The sequence below is a fragment of the Macaca thibetana genome, chromosome 6 (assembly GCF_024542745.1).
Source record: "Macaca thibetana thibetana isolate TM-01 chromosome 6, ASM2454274v1, whole genome shotgun sequence".
NCBI classification, from domain to species: domain Eukaryota; kingdom Metazoa; phylum Chordata; class Mammalia; order Primates; family Cercopithecidae; genus Macaca; species Macaca thibetana.
The window spans coordinates 84,632,859-84,653,035 of record NC_065583.1 but is presented as its reverse complement, the minus strand read 5'-3'; the positions used below and the strand labels follow the sequence as shown (position 1 = coordinate 84,653,035).

General features: G+C 39.8%; 1 protein-coding gene across 2 annotated transcripts in view; it reads left to right on the top strand.

Annotated features, from left to right (window-relative positions):
* The first annotated feature begins 1,288 nt into the window (after positions 1-1,288).
* Positions 1,289-20,177, top strand: part of ERAP2 (endoplasmic reticulum aminopeptidase 2) — a 58,703-nt gene continuing 39,814 nt past the window's right edge. For both annotated transcript variants that reach the window (XM_050795387.1, XM_050795386.1), the window contains exons 1-6: positions 1,289-1,901; positions 4,949-5,633; positions 9,187-9,325; positions 13,262-13,396; positions 15,738-15,858; positions 18,775-18,929. In XM_050795387.1, coding sequence (XP_050651344.1) covers positions 5,101-5,633; positions 9,187-9,325; positions 13,262-13,396; positions 15,738-15,858; positions 18,775-18,929 — 1,083 coding nt within the window. In that variant the 5' untranslated portion in view covers positions 1,289-1,901; positions 4,949-5,100. The remainder of the gene's footprint in view (positions 1,902-4,948; positions 5,634-9,186; positions 9,326-13,261; positions 13,397-15,737; positions 15,859-18,774; positions 18,930-20,177) is intronic.

The window sequence follows — 20,177 nt, the reverse complement described above, 5'->3', positions numbered from 1 at the left end:
TCAGTCTTATGCCTCGGGCCTTAGGTGTAGGTAACTGCCTTGCTTTCTGCCCCTTCTACGTTATCGACTTGTTCATTCAGGTTGAGATAATAAAATGTAGAAATGGGGAAAAATTAAAGCTTGAGACTTAACTAGGATCTAATCATGGCAACATGTGCTGTTGGGCCAAACATAGGTTGCAAACACAAACCACAGCAGGACAAGGCACATGATACAAGTCTCTGAAGAGCGTCTGCAACACAATAAGGGCTAAGCTTGCTATATTTCACTCAACAATAGAACTCGTATGGATATATTGCCTTTTAATAGACTGTGATTCAAACAAAACAACTATAGGCTGGCATATACGCTGCCAGTAGGCCACCATGGTTCCCACTCTAGGACTTGCCCCTCTGTAAATGGGGAAATCAAGGAAAGATCTTGAGCAGTGGGGGAGGCATGGTCAAGCAGTAGTTGAAAGGATTAATCTGGTGGCATTGTACAAGTAAACTGCAAGAAGCTGAGCTTGCGAAGCCGGGAAGATATGGGTGAAGGCCATTGTGAGGAAGGATGAGGACCTGGACTACTTTAATAAGCAGTGGGAGTTTTTCTTAATTGGATAGAACGAGATTGAAAATGATTCAAAAGGGCCAGTTGTGGTGGCTCATGCCTGTAATCCCAACCCTTTGGGAGGCTGAGGCAGAAGGATCACTTGAGCCTAGGAATTTGAGACCAGCCTGAGCAACCTAGGAAGACCTCATCTATAAAAATAATAATAATAATAAATTAGCTGGGTGTAGTGGTGGATGCCTGTAGCCCTAGCTACTTGGGAGGCTGAGGTGGGAGGATCATTTGAGCTGAGGAATTCGAGGCTGCAGTGAGCTGGGATGGCACTACTGTACTCCAGCCTGGGTGACAGTGAGACCCTATCTCAAAAAAAAAAAAAGGAAAAGGAAAAATCCACAGGCTTTGGTAACAAATTGGAGAGGGATAGAATCAAAATAACTAACTATATGGTTCAATCCCAGATAATGGAAGAAGGCTGGAAGCATATAAAGCTCAAGCAAAGGGTGTTAATCTGGGGAAAGAAAACACTGTTTGAGTTGTTAGGGTTCTGGTTCAGGTTAGGGTTAGACATCCACGTAATGTCAGTCCATCGGGCTGTTGGAATTACAGCAGCAGAACCCTTGGAGGAGGGATCACAATGGGAGCAATGTGGGATGAATGGGGATAAATGCTAAATCTGGGTACTGGAAAGGATAAAGAGAGGGCAGAGCAAAGTCCAGAGGTTTCATCTTTGTGGAAGGTCTATATTCAGAGCAAAGAGGAAGTAGAAGCCCAACTCAAACAGGCAGATAAAGAGAGATCAAAGAGATGAGGGTGAGATACAGTCCCCTCGTACCCAAGGAGACGGGGAGGTTACAGACTGGAAAAATTGAGAATAATCACCTCTGATAAAGACCACAGAAGTTGCCTGGGAGGTGTTTGGTACGCTTGGAGTTAGTTACATTTGTCGGGTGCATGGGCAGAAGTCAGATTTCATAGCACTGAGGACGCAGCACAAGGAGAAGTTCAAGATCAATTCCTAAGGCAACTTGGCACTAAAAAACATGAAGTATGTTCTGAAGGCTTTACCCTGGGGATAAGGGAACGGAGGCGATAACAGCAGAAGTGGCAGCCACTGGCAATCCTTTCTTTCCATGGTTTGGCTTATACTCCAAAGCCACTTATTAGTGCATTCTGCAAAAAGTTTCTTATCCTTTTTGGAATAAAGCTTGGATCCTAAGCTCCATTCACACCTGCGTGATAATGAACCAGCTAGCACTGTACGCAGGAAGCGTGCAAAGTTCTGAATCTTATAACAGAAAGTGAAAGCAAAAATAAATTCTCCTTCAGTCAAATCTGCAGCAGCATGACTTAAGGTAATGTATCAACATTTCTCTTGGGTTTGTCTTAAAATTAGAATTTTTCAATGAGAATAATGAACTGAAGGTATAGAACTGCTGTGTTGAGAAGGTTTTGTAATCTAAGGCAACATTCTGGAGGACCGGGGTGAATTGGGCATGGCTGTATTAGAAAGTGTATGCAGTCGAGGGTGGGACTTGATCTAAGACTCTGCTGCACTGACTCACTCTCTTTCAGAGATCTTTTTATCTTTTCTAAACATTTGTGATAATTCTTGCCTCTTCAATCCCAGGATGTTTTGTTCACTGCATTGCTATTTAAGGTACAGTGCAGTATAATAGAAAGCTAGAGGTCAAAGAACTGTGTTTTAGTCCTGATTCTGCTTCAAACTTCCTGTGTGGATTTTGAGAAGTCACCATCCTGTTTCTTTACCTGTTTATTTAATTTAATTTATGTATTTATTTATTTATTTTGAGACAGAGCCTTGCTCTGTCGCCGAGGCTAGAGTGCAGCAGCACGATTCAGCTTACTGCAACCTCCACCTCCCAGGTTCAAGTGATTCTCGTGCCTCAGCCTCCTGAGTAGCTGAGACTACAGACATGTGCCACCATGTCCGGCTAATTGCTGTATTTTTAGTAGAGACAGGATTTCACCATGTTGGTGAGGTTGGTCTCGAATACCTGACCTCAGGTGATCTGCCCACCTCGGCCTCCCAAAATGCTGGGATTACAGACCTGAGTCACTGTGTCTGGTCCTGTTTCTTTATCTGAATACTAAGGACTTGTACTAGCTGGTCTTTAAAACCCTTACTAGTTCTAAAGTTAAAGACTGTGTGAGTAAAGCTTTTCTCTCTACTTTTATCAATCAAGTACATCTCTGGGAGTGTCTGCTACAAGTGGGGGCAGAGCTACTCCTTCATTTTGGTCACTGAATGCAAGTTATAATCCCAATAATAATTTCCTATCCAACACTCATTACTTGCTTCCTATATGCTCCATGCTGTGCTGTGCCAACTTCTTCACATGAATTATTTCATTTAATCATAGCAGCATGAGGAAGACATAATTATTACACTGTTTTATGGGTGAGATAAATGAAGCTCAAAAAGTCAGAAACTTTGCCCATGATGACACAGATGAGGTTGGTGGACTTAGTATTGGAATCCGGTCTGATTCCAAAGCCTCAGACCCACCTAATAAGTCATTCCATTTTTTTTAAACCCTCCAAAACTCAAGTTAATAGACCAATTATGAGTGTACTTATCAGAGGTTCTTGGAACATTGAGATTTGTAGCAGTAATTTAATGCTTGTTTTTCAAAAGGAGGGAGAAGTATCTTTATTTAATATTATTTTATTTGTGTTCCTTTAATAATACCTGTTATCTGCATTAGTATTGCAAATTGAAAAATTGAAGTAATTATCTGGATAATTAATACTGCAAAACTTGTTAAGGATTATAAAAAGAAGCAGCAGCAGAGAAAACCTTCATGGTTTCAGTTGGAGCAGTAAGGAGGTAAGTAGAGGCAGGTGGCAGGGTGAGAGTAAGAATTGATTCTCCTAAATTAACTATGCTGGTCATCCTAATTTTATATGTGTTATAGCTTTACCCTTCGAAGAGTAAGAAACTTAGTTCTATTTACAAAGGTAGTAAATTCAGTTTGATTTAATTGTGCTTTCAAAAGTAGTGTAAAGGAAAAGAACTAAACCTTTAAAAAATTATGTGAGAATATTATAAACTCAAAATTTATTTCAATGGCTTTTGACATATTGAAAATAAACTGAGGATAAACACCTACCTTGACCAGCAACCTTTACACCAGTAGCCATAAAATGAGGCCATTCAGATAATGTTATCGAAAGAGTTGAAGTTCAATGCCATTAGTGGAAGTAATAATAATATCTGGTATCCAAAGAATATAGATTATATACAGAATATTCTTTGTGACTTATGAAGACAAAATAGAGATATCTTGCACAGTTTACTTTCAGGCATACTCTTAAAATTACACATGTGCCTGTGGCTCCAGCTACTTGGGAGGCTGAGGCATCAGGATTGCTTGACCCCAGGAATTTGAGGCCAGCCTAGCCAACATAGTGAGACATTGTCTTTTAAAAAAAATAAAATATGACTGGGCGCAGTGGCTCACACCTATAATCCCAGCACTTTGGGAAGCCAAGGCAAGTGGATCACCTGAGATCAGGAGTTCGAGACCAGCCAGGCCAATATGGTGAAACCCTGTCTCTACTAAAAATACAAAAATTAGCTGGGCGTGGCAGCACATAACTGTAATCCCAGTTACTCAAGAGGCTGAGGCAGAAGAACCACTTGAACCCAGGAGTCAGAGGTTGCAGTGAGCTGAGATAGCGCCACTGTACTCCAGCTTGGACAACAGAGAGAGACTCCATTGCAAAAACATAAATTAAAAAAAATAAATAAAATAAGTTGGTCACAGTGGCTCACGCCTATAATCCCAACACTTTGGGAGGCTAAGTGGGGAGGATTGCTTGAGTTCAGGAGTTCGAGACCAGCCTGGGTAACACAGGGAGACACCTCTCTCTACAAAAAAAGTAACCAGGTGTGGCAGTGTGTGTCTGTAGTCCCAGCTACTCTGGAGGCTGAGGTGGGAGGATCACTTGAGCCCAGGAAGTTGAGGCCATGGTGAGCTGTGATCATGATTGCACACTCTACTCCCACCTGGGCAACAGAGCAAGACCCTGTCTAAAACATAAATAAATAAACAAAAATTTAAAATATAAACAAATGTTAAAAACATTCAACATGCAATGAATTTACATACCTGCCTTCTGCTCATTGCACAAGAATTCAGAAGAAATTCATTACATTCAATTTTAAGGTAGGATTTTTTGGGGGAATCCTAAAGGGTTTTTATTTGTAATAACCAGTTAACAGCTTAATTTCTGCTTTATTTTATGGATACTTGGCATAATTCAGACAGAAAGCAGATTTTCCCTTACTCACACATACTTTTTTACATGTTTAAGATTTTATTTGTAAATTGAAATCTTTTTCTTCATGTTATAAGTGTGTTTTTTTTTCTTCCAGATTAAATTCATGTATTGAAAATATTGTCCAGACCCCGTGTGACAGAACAGGAGCCAGTGCAGTGCTATGAAGAACTACGAGATTAGCCTGGAACTTGTCTTCTAGAGAATAGATTTCATGTTCCATTCTTCTGCAATTCACACAGAAAACCAATGTTTAATATTCACACAGGATTTTACTGCTTAGCAGCCATCTTGCTCCAAATATGCGTTTGTTCTCAATTCTCAGTGCCATCTAGTCATTACTTCACTGAGGATCCTGGGGCTTTCCCAGTAGCCTCCAATGGGGAACCATTTCCTTGGCAGGAGCTAAGACTCCCCAACGTGGTCATTCCCCTCCATTATGACCTCTTTGTCCACCCCAATCTCACCTCTCTGGACTTTGTTGCATCTGAGAAGATCGAGGTCTTGGTCAGCAATGCTACCCAGTTTATCATCTTGCACAGCAAAGATCTTGAAATCACAAATGCCACTCTTCAGTCAGAGGAAGATTCAAGATACATGAAATCAGGAAAAGAGCTAAAAGTTTTGAGTTATCCTGCTCATCAACAAATTGCACTGCTGGTTCCAGAGAAACTTACGCCTCACCTGAAATACTATGTGGCTATTGACTTCCAAGCCAAGTTAGCTGATGGCTTTAAAGGGTTTTATAAAAGCACATACAGAACTCTTGGTGGTGAAACAAGGTAAGAACTTGCTCAGGTAATTTACATTCTCTTGTGATAATTTCCTCATGAGTTAAATCTCTTTGCCAGGAGCAGACTTCAGCAGCCATTTATGAGAAATCCAGTAAACTATGGGGAACCCAGAAGAAGGAAAAGCTCTACCATTCCTTAAGGAAACCACAGTAGAGATGGAAGACAGGACACAGAGGCATAAACAGCTGGAGGGTGAATAACTAGGAGGAGAGTACAGTATATGACTAATATGATGGATATGCTTATGTGCTAGGGAAAGAGATGGTCAGTGCAGAGAGGGCTGCAATAGGGAATGTTTCTCAAAGGAAGCGAGTCTTCATCTGGGACCAGAAGGAAATGTAAGTGAGATTGGGGTTGGGAGAGAGGAAGTGACAGAGTATACATTGCCTAGGTAACACCATGACTCATATAGAATAGGCAGAAATAAGGAACAAGTTTGTTTGGAAAATGGAGAAATATAGTCTATTTGATCAAGTCACATTCATTGAGCACAAACTATGTGCCAGGCACTGCACTAGGCACTGAATGTATCATGGTGGGATCTGATGGAACAGACAACCAGGGCAAGAAAATAAATAAAACTGGCAAGGTAAGGAGCCAGTGTTATGAATGAAATAAAACAAGGTGCAAAAGAGGTAGAAAATGTGACTGAGGATTGAGACTAACTCAGTTGACTGGGCAGGGAAGTGTTTGTTGAGGAAGTGAATTTAAATTGAGAGCTTTTTTTTTTTTTAAGAGACAGTTATGAGAACATCTCAGGGCAAGTGCAAAGGCTCTAAAGTGGGATTGATTGAGAGAAGAAGGCCAGTGTGAGCTGAGGAGAGTGAACAAGAGGGAGAAAGGGATCAGATCATGTGGAGCCTTGGGGCATCTTGTAAGGAGTTTTGACTTTAACTCAGATGGAACGGGAAGTCATTGGAAGATTCTGCTCTGATTTATGCTTTAAAAAGATCAAGTCTATGTTGAGGGTATGTTATAGAGAAGCAGAGTAATCATTTGGGAGGTCGCTGCAGTAGTTCAGGTAAGAAGTGATGCTAATTTGGGACAGGCTAGTGACAGTGCTTATGGAGTGAAGCAATTGAACTTGGCAGTTATTTTGGAGGGCAAAATAACAGAGATTGCTGACATGTGAGGTGACATGTCATGTGAGGTGAGGGAAAGAGAAGAATCAAGGATGCTTCATAGAGTGGACGGTTTGGTTTCCCAGGGCCAGGATCCATCTGGGAGGTAAGAGGAGTCTGGCTCAGTGCACTCTGACGTTATATGAATTGTGTTCAATTGCCATTTGGAGAAAACTAAATTCCATGGCTTAACCACACAGAGGTATATTTTTCTCATGCAACAAGAAGTGCAGAAGTGGAGCAGCTCAGAGCTGCTGTAGTGCTGTTCAGCGTCTCCAGGACCCAGGCTCCTTCTGTCTTTCTGCTCAGCCATCCTATGGCTTTCTTCCCAATACTTGCAAGATGATTGCTGCACCTCTAGGCATCAAGTCCACATTCTAGGCAGGAAGAAGGGGGACATGGGGGAGAGATAAGGGCAAAAAGAAACATTCTAGTTGAATCTAACACTCTTTACAAAGATTTCGCACCCAACGACTTCTGCTAGGCCAGAATGAGTTGCAGCCTCATGAAGTCACAAGGGAGCCTGAAGAAGTAACTCCTTTATCTGGACTTGCTGCCTTCCTGAATAAAATCAGGATTCCACTGGAACCAAGGAAGGGGAATGGGCACCAGGAAAGCAACTAACTGTGTCTACTACATACCTGCTCTTCCCTTCCCCTTGGGTGCTCACTGCACAGACTCCAGCCATCCACGTAGGACAGCTCTTCCCCAGGCTCATCTCTTTCCACATTCCCTTGGTGACACTTCCCCTCATTGCAGCCACAATCCTCAGGGACTTGTTCTCAGGCTCAGCATAGTATTGGATCAGAAAAGTATCAACCTCTTCTCACTAAGGTACCACGTAAACAATGATGGCTTTTTTCATTTTTTTCAAATGCCGAAGGCCCCATCCAAAGGACATACATCTTAGGGATACTATTCTGGGGGCTGTGGGAGATGAGATGGGGAGATATTTGGAGTAAAGCTGGAGAGATTTCCAGCATGCCTCCCATGATTAAACGCAGGCTATTCCTGATGCTTCTTATGGTTGATTAGTCAGTTCCCCTCATACTCAGTCACCTAGTAGGGCTGACATGTATGATAATGTACTGCACAATGTCAATTGAATCTTGTGAATCTCTCTTTCTCTCTCTCTTTCTTCCTCACTTCTTCATCTAAAATACACAAATAATTCAGTTGATGGTGGTTCTTTTGAGATGCAGAAAGTCACATGTTGCCTGTAGAGCTCAAATTAATCATGTAAGCAACAAAGATTCAATTTTTTTGTTTTTTCAATGTAGACTCATTACAACCAAAATTTCATGTGAGTGAAAATTATTCCAGCCACTTAGAATTCCTTTACATTCGCAGAAACTGCTACCAAACACAAATAAAACCTTGAGGCCACAAGTGAATCATTTACATCCCTAGTCTCAGTTTCCCAGCCTGTGGCATAGAAATAAAGTAAGCTGAAGTAAAATATGCCAACAGCTTCTCTTTTTGCCCTCCTGATCTCTCTCTCCCTCTTATTTGAGCTATTCTATTCTCCCTTCCTTTTCCAGTTAAAATCTGCTCTTCAGATTCACTTCTTAATTGAAGCTTAACCTCCAAGGAGTAAATCTGCAACCGTACAGTTTCAGACATATCCAGGTGTTGGGGAAGAGAAGTTTGTCAGAGTATATATCTATTATACCTATCATCGTCTGAAGAGTGCCAAGCAGAGAGAACTAGAAGTACCTGGGGGCACAGGTGCAACAGAGGGATCGTTAGCCAACAATGGTACAAGAATATGAAAGCCCAGCTCCTTGCCTCCAGTGGGGGACATGTGAAGGTGTAGTTTGCATCCCAGAGCAACCTGGGAATCAGGTTGATGCTGGAACTTTGCCTGTCCAACCCTTGCCTGGCTTCTCCCTTTTCCCTGTCCTGCTTCCTTCACTCCCTTACCTGTTTCTCCTGGCAGGATGTTCTCAGTAAGTCAGGATCTGCTTCCTGGAAATACAACTTAGGACATCACTCATGTACACAATTACTCAAATGTCTGCTGAGGCCCTTTCAGGTTTAGAGACGGTACTGAACGTTTAATTTCCTAGTCAATTTTGAAGCCATGTAGACAACATGTGTACTATCTCAGTCATTTACTGGCCACGGATCCTGCTAAGGTCGTTCAAGTTGTCTGAGCCTCAATATCCTTGTTTGACCTGAGTATGAACGAAATAGTGTAATTAGGGTTCCCAGAACAGGGCATTGCTCATGACTGGTGGCTGCTAAATAAGATTTTACCTTCATTTTCCTCAAAGAGACAGTTGAGATTCACAAAGATTGCAGTTTGAGAAATCAAGTCTATTACCCCCAGGTTTGATAAGCTGTTTGCTAAATGTACAGATTCATTTCTCTTCTTGATTTCACTTATGCATTTTGGCTGGGGGTGGGTCTTTTCACAGAATACTTGCAGTAACAGATTTTGAGCCAACCCAGGCACGCATGGCTTTCCCTTGCTTTGATGAACCGTTGTTCAAAGCCAACTTTTCAATCAAGATACGAAGAGAGAGCAGGCATACTGCACTATCCAACATGCCAAAGGTATTTCCACTTACAGAAACTTTTAGAAATTGTTCTCAAGTTGAGACTCAGTCTTCGTTTGTTTTTTAAAATTACTTTCAGGATTTCAGCCATTAATTTGTTTTTATCTATTTATCCATCTATCTGTCTGTCTGTCTATCAATCAGTCATCATAATTTCAATCTAGACTTTAACATCATTCGGTTTGGGGCATTGTTACAGAGCTTTTTTTTTTTTCCCCAAGCAAAATGATTTATATTTTGTGTTCATATGGAAACAGTATCTTAAATCAATGTTTCTTGGCCAGGGATGAAATTCCGAATCTCCTAGAGCAGCACTTCTCAAATTTTAGGGTGCAGATTAATGGTGTGAGGATCTTGCTAAAACTCAGATTCTGATTCAGGAGGTCTTGCGGTAAAGCTCAAAGCTCTGCTTTTCTAACAAGCCCCCAGGTGATGCCACTGCTAATGGTCCAGAGACCCCTTTTGCAGTGGCAAGGACCTCAGGGACCCTGCAGGACCCCAATCCAGGAAATTCTGATCTAGAAGTCTGTGATGGAACTTAGAAATCCCCTCTTTTAAGTTTCACAAGTAATTCTTCAATTTATATATGAAAATTATTAATTGTGATTATACAACTTTTTTTTTTTTTTTTTTTTTTTTTTTTTTTTTTTTTTTTTTTTTTGAGACAGAGTCTCACTCTATTGCCCAGGTGGGAGTGCAATGGTATGATCTCGGCTCACTGCAACCTCCGCCTCCCAGGTTCAAGTGATTCTCCTGCCTCAGCCACCCAAGTAGCTGGGATTACAGGCTCTCACCACTACACCCGACTAATTTTTTTTGTATTTTCAGTAGAGACGGGGTTTCACCATGTTAGTCAGGCTGGTCTCGAACTGCTGACCTCAGGTGATCCGCCTGCCTCAGCCTCCCAAAGTGCTGGGATTACAGGCGTGAGCCCCAGCGCCGGGCCTATACAACTTTTTTAATTGGAAGAGAACTTTGGGACTCTTATTTGGCTCATATTAGTACTCAAAATGCAGAGACTCTGGAAGACACCGTAGACCATTTTCCTTGTTTGATACTTCCTCACTAATGATGTGCTTGCCATTTGTGCTGTTGAACAAAATGTAAAATATTTCTGTAACACTGCTTGGAAAGTAGAACAAAAATAGAAGCTTTCCTGACAGCACTTCAGAAAGGTGGAGCACAGGAGGCAGCAGGTCATCCACAGCCAGCAAGTGGCCGCACGCCCGTTTTCCTCTCTGCCTCTACAGATGCAGGAGAGAAATGAGCCCATAATCTAGGTGCTGCATCTCCCCAGATTTCTACTTACTGCTGGAAAAGACGTTTGCTTTGAAATACTGGCAGAGCAGACCAAAGGAAAAAGTGGCAAACCTCCATGGGACCCATAGCTCAGTTTTTCTGTGATTGTACTAGATAGCAGTTTAATTAGCCCTTCATTTTCAGGTAGCAACAATTTGCTACTTTGATACAACTTAGGACATCACTCATGTACACAATTACATCTTTCCAACAGCATGTTCATTTCAAGACAGTGTACCATTGAAGTAGCTTTCCTGGAAGTTTTTTATTGATATAATTTTTTATCTGAATAATCATGGTGGGTAAAGTAAAAACACAGCCCTTTTCATAAAAATAGAATGCAAACATAAATTGCTGTTATCATTATTATGCTAGAATTTAAAATTTATATCTCAGAAATCTCCAGTAATTTCTCATGTTCAAGGAAAAGAAGGAAACACTTTGAAAATATTTTCTAAGGTCCTTGAATCTCTACTTTGCCCAGTTGACTGCAGCAGCTCGCTGGATCATGCCCTTTTCAGCGAATACTGATTTAACATTCTGCTTCTTATAAACATTGACCAACTCAGACTCGCATGGTTAGTCAAAAAAGGAGAACTGAAGTAATGTCACAATCATACTCTCTAGATAACTGTTGTAGCACCTAAGCTGGGTTATATAGACTGGTGGGAAGAAACAATACACACTCAGTTCTCAATTTCCTTAGTTAAGAATGCAGGATTTAAGAGAAGCGAGGAGGCACCCAAGTGCTAGTAGAGGCAGCATATCTTTTGGACACTTATTTGTCTCTTTCATCCTTTAAGGAAATACATACTCACTGGTGACAATTACTATGCCAGTAAAGTTCTGCTGGTATTGAGAAAATAGCTAAATCCTTGTCTAGCAACCAGTGTTTTGTACTTGGAGCTTACATCACCATCCCGGAAGAACTTACACTAATACTCCATACACGTCCATTTAGGGCAATGTTAATCTACATGGGTCACTCCAGGTTTCTGAACAAAACTCAGCTTCCATGGACTATATCGTCTTCATCTGGGGGGAATAAACCATAGCAAACACCCATTTGCCTCCTAACCGTCTCTGCCATCAGCCTTCTAGTAGCCCAGACTGATTTCCCCATAGTCTCACAGCCTCACCCCTCCACCAGTAACCCCTCCACACACTTGACTAAATGGTTTTGCTGCTGAGTTTGGTCAGAAGACCACCAATACCCTAGCTCTCAGTCCCCACCATAAGACAGCATCTCCTTTGCTGGGAGTGGATATCCAGAGAACGTTGGTTGAATCAGATTCCTAAAAACAGAGACTGTTGTTGGGGAAAATTAATTTGCTGGATAGAGTTTTAAAAAAGTACAGCCCTGTATATAATTCTACTGGATAGAGTTTTAAAAAAGTACAGCCCTGTATATACTTCTACCTTTCTTAGAGTATTTGGTCAGTACCTTCTTCTTTATTGGAACTTAGAAATAGATTTCAAATAGAATTCAGTAAAATTTAATTCTGTAGAATTTAATAGCAAAAACATTTGCCATCGAAGTAGACTAGATAATTTATGATAATGCTTCAAGCTATTTTCTCTCACCAAAGCAAACTGTAATCTTCTCCAACATGTCAAATATGCTTAATAAGCTGCAGTCGGCATCATCACAAGCCTGACTCCCAGAAAGGGCTCAAGGATAGAGGTGGGGAAGAGCCTGTCTAAGAGTTGTGACTAGCTTGAAGAAAATGTTTTCAGATTTTTGAATCTATACCCATTCAGTATTTGGGGGTATTGTACTATGGTGAAGACCATCTCTGAGACAAGCTGCCCAGACCAAATGAAGATGGAATTTAGTCATTACCCAGTGATCTTGATGGATGCAGCTGACGAGACTGCAGGCTGAAAAGCTTCTGCTTCCTCAGGAGATGGGCAGAAGCTTAAATTACTAATGACCTCCTTGGCCTGATTGCTTTCATTGCTGAATCAATGAAGCAAAGATAAAATAAGACCATGACTCAAGCTGTCATGCCGCAAGTGAGAGAATGAGCATCATCTTTGAAATCACACGCTGGTCACCATCCACATCTTGGTCCTACCGTGGAACTAGCCATGTGATCTCCAACAATTCTGTGAACGTTTCTGAGTTTCTGTTTCCTCACCTGAGAAATAACACCAACCTCACACCCACATAAGAGATTTAAAAGACAATGTGAGGCCTCTAGTTCAGTTTCACTTCCTGTTTCCTTTTTCCACAGAGGTGTATTTCTTGTACAACAAAGGGAAAGGCGCCATTATCTGGCATTTTACTTAAAAGCCCAGAAGTTGAATTGATGCAGGGTTGGAGATTATTGCATTTTAAGAAAACAGAAATATCTAATATTTTAGTGCTTTCAATCAACAAAATGAGATTTGGCATTTTTGTGCTTTGGGGATCTCAAAAGCAGGGCTTTGTGTCTTCAACAGAGTGCCAGGGTAAAAGCAATAGAGGTAAGAGAGGCCACAGAATACTAGGAGAGGCCATTGCTCTCCTAGGAGGTCATCGATTGTCCTTTAGAGTATCAGGCTTGCCTCTAACTCACTTGACATAAGTCATAGGCATGGTTGTGAAATACTCCAGTTTTCAAGTACTGATTATTCCTTTTCGTTTCTGTAGGTTAAGACAATTGAACTTGAAGGAGGTCTTTTGGAAGATCACTTTGAAACTACTGTAAAAATGAGTACATACCTTGTAGCCTACATTGTTTGTGATTTCCACTCTGTGAGTGGCATCACCTCATCAGGAGTCAAGGTGAGACTGAGTTCTAATTTTCTACTCAGTGCAGAAAAGTGTCCTGAGAGCAATGAACTTTTATTTTCTCATGTTTTTCCTTATTATCAAAGTATTATGTTTATATTACAAAAAGAGACAGATAAAAAACTAAATTAAAAATTATCCATAGTCTTGTCACCAAGATACAACTACTGATAATATTTATGGAAGCCTTCCAAATATTTTCTATATGTATGTCAGCATATACGGGTGTACATAGTAACAGTATTTACTGACTATATATATGTAAAGGTAGTTTTCAAAGTGTATATATATATACACACACATACACACACATATACCCTTTGCAAAATAGTATATTGACTATTTTAACCCATTTTTCATGAAAATATGCCATAAAAGTTGAATGTCACTAAATATTTTAAATAATATTAGATTAATATTTCATGGATGTTTAATAAGGATTTTAAAATCAGCATCTTATTTTTGGACATGTATATGGTTTCCCACTTTTTTTTTTTTTGAGACAGATTCTCACTCTGTTGCCCAGGCTGGAGTGTAATGATGCAATCTCAGTTCACTGCAATCTCCACCTCTTGGGTTCAAGCGATTCTCCTGCCTCAGCTTCCTGAGTAGCTGGGATTAGAGGCACGGGCCATCATGCCTGGCTAATTTTTATTTGTAGAGATGGGATTGCACCATGTTGATCAGGCTGGTCTTGAACTCCTGACCTCAGGTGATCCTCCTGCCTTGGCCTCCCAAAGTGTTGGGATTACAGGCGTGAGACACCGTGCCCGACCGTTTCCCACTGTTTTTTTTTAACTTTTTTCCCTCAATGAAAAAGGTCTTTATAATTTTTAGAGTCTTCATTGTTTGCAAAAACTTACAATACCTAATGATTATCTTTGTAGTTAAATATTTGCAAACATCAGTGGACACATTAAATAAATAAAAAAGAACTTCTTATCCCAAGGGACCAAATTATAGACATAAAAACATCTTTAAAGAGTTATAAAATAATGCTTTTGAAAAATGGGTATAGGGCGGGCACAGTGGCTGATGCCTGTAATCCCAGCATTTGGGAGGCCGAGGCTGGCAGATTGCCTGAGGTCAGGAGTTTGAGACCAGCCTGGCCAACATGGTGAAACTCTGTCTCTACTAAAAATACAAAAATTAGCCAGACATGGTGGCAGGCACCTGTAATCCCAGCTACTCAGGAGGCTGAGGCAGGAGAATTGCTTGAAGCTGGGAGGCAGATGTTGCAGTAAACTGACATCGCGCCATACACTCCAGCCTGGGTGACAAGAGTGAGACTTGGTCTCAAAAAAAAAAAAAAAAAGAAAAAAAAATCGGTATAAAATATCTATTACAATTTACATACGTATTATGTTTATGAATAGGTAGATATATGAGTTGTGTAGCTACACATACACATCATGGCACCTCTGCACTTATATATATATATGCATAGACATGGATGTGCAGGAGGTGAATGGCACTTCAGAGGACAGGTTCCTGTCAGCCTCTTTGGATTCACATCCCAGCTCTACAACTTTCAGCCTGGGTGATCAGGAGCAAGTTACTAAATCTTTATGTGTTTTTATTGTTTCATCTATAAAATGGCATCTGCTTCATGGAGTGGGTGCAAGTATTAAATTAGATTTTATGTGTAAGCATTCAGCACAGTGCCTGGTAAACTGTCAAAAAAAAATGGTGGCCATTTACATTTTCTCCACATAAAAGTTTTGAAGGACTTCAGTTAATTCAAAGCGTAAAAGTGGGTCATGAAATAAAAGTAGCCCTATACTTGGAAGGCAATAAAATTTGAATCTAATTCTATTTTTTCTACTTGATAGCTAGTTTCTTTGGGGGAGCCATTGAACATATTTGAGCATTTCTTAGTTTAAAGCAAACTTGACAGACGGCGGATCCAATAAATTCTTCATGGCTTCCCTACGTAGGTCTAGAAGAAACCTATGTTTTATTTGAATTGTGTTTGTGGTCATTATTTTGGAAAGCTAGTTGTCAAGTGCTAAAGTATATCATAGAGATGAACTCAAGTGGATTCATCTCTATGATATACTTGGGTTATGATACGATGGGTTAATATGATTTGAAAGTTACAGATGAGCACTGAGGAAATGGATTGTAATAGAAGATCCAGGGTGTTTGTAATTTTCAAGACTGACTTGCTTTAATACGTCACAGAAACTCTTATCCTTATTGACAACATGCTTAATGGTATCTTAATACTTTCTTAAAAAGATGCAGTCTGCTTTTCTATGTGAGAGGGTTATCAGGAATGGAATTTTGCCAGGGAGCTGTCATTCAAAAACCTCTTCTGATCCACATTTCCCAGGTGTCCATCTATGCATCCCCAGACAAACGGAATCAAACACATTATGCTTTGCAGGCGTCACTGAAGCTACTTGATTTTTATGAAAAGTACTTTGATATCAACTATCCACTCCCCAAACTGGGTATGTTCAAATTCCACATTATTGTCTTCATTTTTGCTCATAGAACTCGCTTTGATTTCTTCCCTCTTTCTCTTTCTGTGGGACTTAAATGAGCACTGAGGAATTCAGTTAGCCCAGGAAAAAATAATTTGTTCCTCAGAGATGATTCTTGATCATAGAAAACAAAATATTTACGAGATGCCCCAGTAGTGTGGATCATTTCTGTATTCTTTTATCAGGTTTAATGCTAACATATCTGCATTGCACTCTTTCCCAGGCCAATCAGAAAGGGCACACACTGGAGGCTGGGACGGAAGCCAGGTAGAGGGCCCTGGAAAGAGATGGGGAGAAAAAGAGAAGGAAAACAGTGACTGTTCTGTTCAAAATAAGGGTCTATATGTCCAAGAGTTCATCACAGGAAAGCTTTTGGAATATTTGTCTACCACAGTGATGCTGTGGCTCCCTGTGGCGGACATCAAGGCTCTCACCCATTATGTTCCTCTTCTATGGGAGGGAAACACACCTCCCATCATGCTGCTCTTCTATGCCCCAGCAGCACTGATTAGAGAATGGATTTTCCATTTAAAAATACACACACCCACGCGCGCGCATGCATTGCATATTAGAATTAGAGGGATTTCGGGAGGAATCGCTATACCCTATTTGTACAAGGTTAGCAATCTTTTATAAAAGTTATCAAAAGTTTATGTAGAGAGAGAACTGAAAACTGTGCCTCCATCTGTTATCTATATTGGGCACTGAGGTTGGATGGTAAGACTGTGGAAGAGATTAAAAAAAAATTGCAGGAAACAGATCATCTGGGTGTGGTAGTAGGTGTTTACACGAGATGATACTCATAGTCTATCTTGCTTTTAATTTTGTATCTTAAAAAATAAAAACGTTATTTTTAGAATGTTATAGAGAAGCGACCCCCAACCTTTTTGACATTAGGGACCAGATTTGTGGAAACAATTTTTTCACGAAGGTTGGGGGGATGGTTTTTGGGTGAAACTGTTCCACCTCAGAGCATTAGGCATTAGATTCTCATAAGGAACACGCAACTTAGATCCCTCATATGAGCAGTTCACAATAGGATTCATGCTCCTATGAGAATCGAATGCCACCGCTCATCTGGCAGGAGGCAGAGCTCAGGCAGTCATGCTCTGTCACCCACCGCTCACCTCCTGCCATGCAGCCTAGTTTCTAATAGGCCATTGACAGGTACTGGTTTGCGGCCCCGGCGTTGGGGACCCCTGTTGTAGAGCATATAAAAACTGTGAAGAAAGTTTCATAACATATAAAGATTAGTGCTTGGGGTTTCTGATAGTGACAAAACAATTTTTTTTCCTTTGGAATTTAGGATATACTTCTTATCCTGTCCTTTCTCACCTCTTGCCCCCAACTCCAATGCATTTTCCTTACATAAATTAAAAGGGACCCTCAATTGGCATACAGTTCTAGGCTTAAAAAAATTAAAAGCTATATCCAGGCGCTTATTTCGATAGTTCCTGAGTCTTATTCTATTATTAACCTGCAGATTCTACATACCCTTTAGGTCAGATACACTAAATCCCACTTATACATAATTCACTGCTGTACTTTAGGTCAAAAGTCAAGGAAAGATTAATAACAACCATCAACCATATTAATGCATGTTCTTGAAAAATGCAGTCTTAAAGAGCATATGAAATACCTTTAAGACTAACAGAGAAGAAACATGCAGCTTAAGAAAAAAATAGAGCAGATGTAAGTCCCACTACTATAAAATCAGCAACGCAATTTAGAAGAAAAGTCATTCCCACATTTGAAGTGCTAATGAATACTAATCTTTATTAGTGCTAATTTGGTTTTTGATTGTGTTATGTATACTTGTTTTTAATCTACTAGAATTAACCAGTATTAACTCCAGACAATGTAATTATAAGCCAAGTGACTTGGTTCATTTTGAACTTTTAAAAAATTATCTTTTTTTTCCAGCTAAACAGAACATTTTAGCTAGCAGAATTCAAAGACTAAATATTAGCCAGAAATTTTTTAGCTTACGTGAAATCATTAGCAAAGGATAGTAAACAATGCACATATACATATACCTGTTTATGTATATATATATGTGCATATGTGTATATATATACAGGTGTGTGTGTATATACACACACACACACATACAGGTATATATATATTATATACACACACATATACCGTATATATATACACACACATACACATAATGCAAATTAATGCATTATACCTGAGTTGTTTAAAGATGATTAGGTTGCACTTTCCCCCCCCCACGACACTTTCTTAAGAGGTAGAGGAAATATCAGTGTTGAAAAGGAAATTGAAGTCAGAAAGAATCAATGCTGCCCAGAGCTTTTTTCCTCTACTGTCTTAGAAGGACATGTGCTTATAATAGAGGCTGTATGTGCTAGAAATATCAATCAAAATATTGACTATAGAGATGGCCATAAGAGGTATTATCCTGAAATTAAAATCATGTATCTTTTTGTTTTTTCTAGAAATGAGTTCATTATATGTTTTCATGAATCTCAAACATATTAGAAATTATTTTATACCTTTTTTTAAAGTTTTCAGCAGTACTAACATAAAATACAATGATTGTTTTTAAATAAATTATTTTCTTGGCGGTAAGGCACCCAAAATATTTTCAGAGTTCAGCACTTTCAGGAAGAAAATGGTTAAATGTCAATATGTTACTTCATCTACAAAACTCTTTGTACAACTTATTCCACTTGATAATGGGCACTGATTATTTTCAGCACAACTATAAGGCACTCTGTCAATGTTAAGATATTCTTGATGTTTTCAAAAAGTGTGCTTACATATACTTAAAGGATCATAGTGTATTTGAGCAGGGAGCAAATTCTATTTCTGGTGTGGGAGCCATAAAAATCAACTGTGGTTGTTCTTATTTCTTAGATTTGATTGCTATTCCTGACTTTGCATCTGGAGCCATGGAAAATTGGGGCCTCATTACATATAGGGAGACGTCACTGCTTTTTGACCCCAAGACCTCTTCTGCTTCTGATAAACTGTGGGTCACCAAAGTCATAGCCCATGAACTGGCACACCAGGTACTTGGCACTCAAGACATTATCTCGATATCAGTTCAAAATAACATTATATAGAACACCACCAATCTTTCTGAAACAAAATAAATCAACTCATTTACCTCTAGAGGGGAACTTAGAGATTACCAAACCTAATACAACATGTCAAGTAGCAGAGTACTCAGTCTCTGAACTGTGGTGTGCATGCTGGAATTTTATCACAAGAAGTAGCCATTAAATTTATCCTCTAAAACCTTTCAAAGCAAAGCCTTCAAATGTCATTTGGGAAAAGAAGGGAAGTGACTATACAGACACATGAAGCACAGAATTGGAAACCTTACAAATAAAGATTTCTACTAAAAATATTTCTCCTTATATCCCCTGGTACTCTGACATTCCAATCTAGGGCAAAATCAATCTTCCTTCAGTTGGAACCTGTGCTTATATGGCCATAATGAAATACTTCAAGTGAAACTTGATGGGCTGATGATCCTGGGCACATTACCTAACTCTCTGAAGTTCAATGTCCCCATCTATAAAATGAAATTAATAACAGTTCTGTTTCATAAAGTTGTTGTGAGGATTATGGATAGGGAAAGTGTGCAGATCACATAGTAAGCACTCAACAAGTATTAGTTATTAATGATGATGACAATGGCCACTACATCTACAAGAAATACTACTGTTTCTTATGGAATAAGATATCTTAGGGCCATGTATCAACACTGTATTACCTACAAATGTGGAATTGTAAAGCTAGGTCTATAGAGATTGCAGACTATTCCCTCTTTCATTTCTGAAAACTCTCAGTAATGCAGTAAATTATTAAAGGCACCAAAATTATCTTTCACCAAGTGGGCAAATACCATTCCATTGTAGAATCTGGTAAAATCTGTTATTTAAAACATTTTAACTTTATCCTTTATCATCACCACAATAATGACTTGTTCTTTAAACCAGTGAACTAAATACTCCATTACACAGAGAGCCATGCTCAGCACTGTGCTTCGAGAACACATGGGCTGTTTCCTCTGGTTCAGAATCTCCCCACTGGCTCATTTTAGGTGTTTTGATCATGAGTCACCAGGAGCTCTAAAGCACTTAACTGAGTCTGGGGATCTCTCTTTCTGCCCATTGTTTGTAGGGAAGTGCTCTGTGAGCTCTACCTCTGAGGCTCCACGCTCCCTCTGGCCCTCCCTTTAATAGCTTCTCTTCCACGGAGATGCAGTCAAGTGCTGAAGCAGCAAACAGCACTGGAATTTTTGCCCCCAT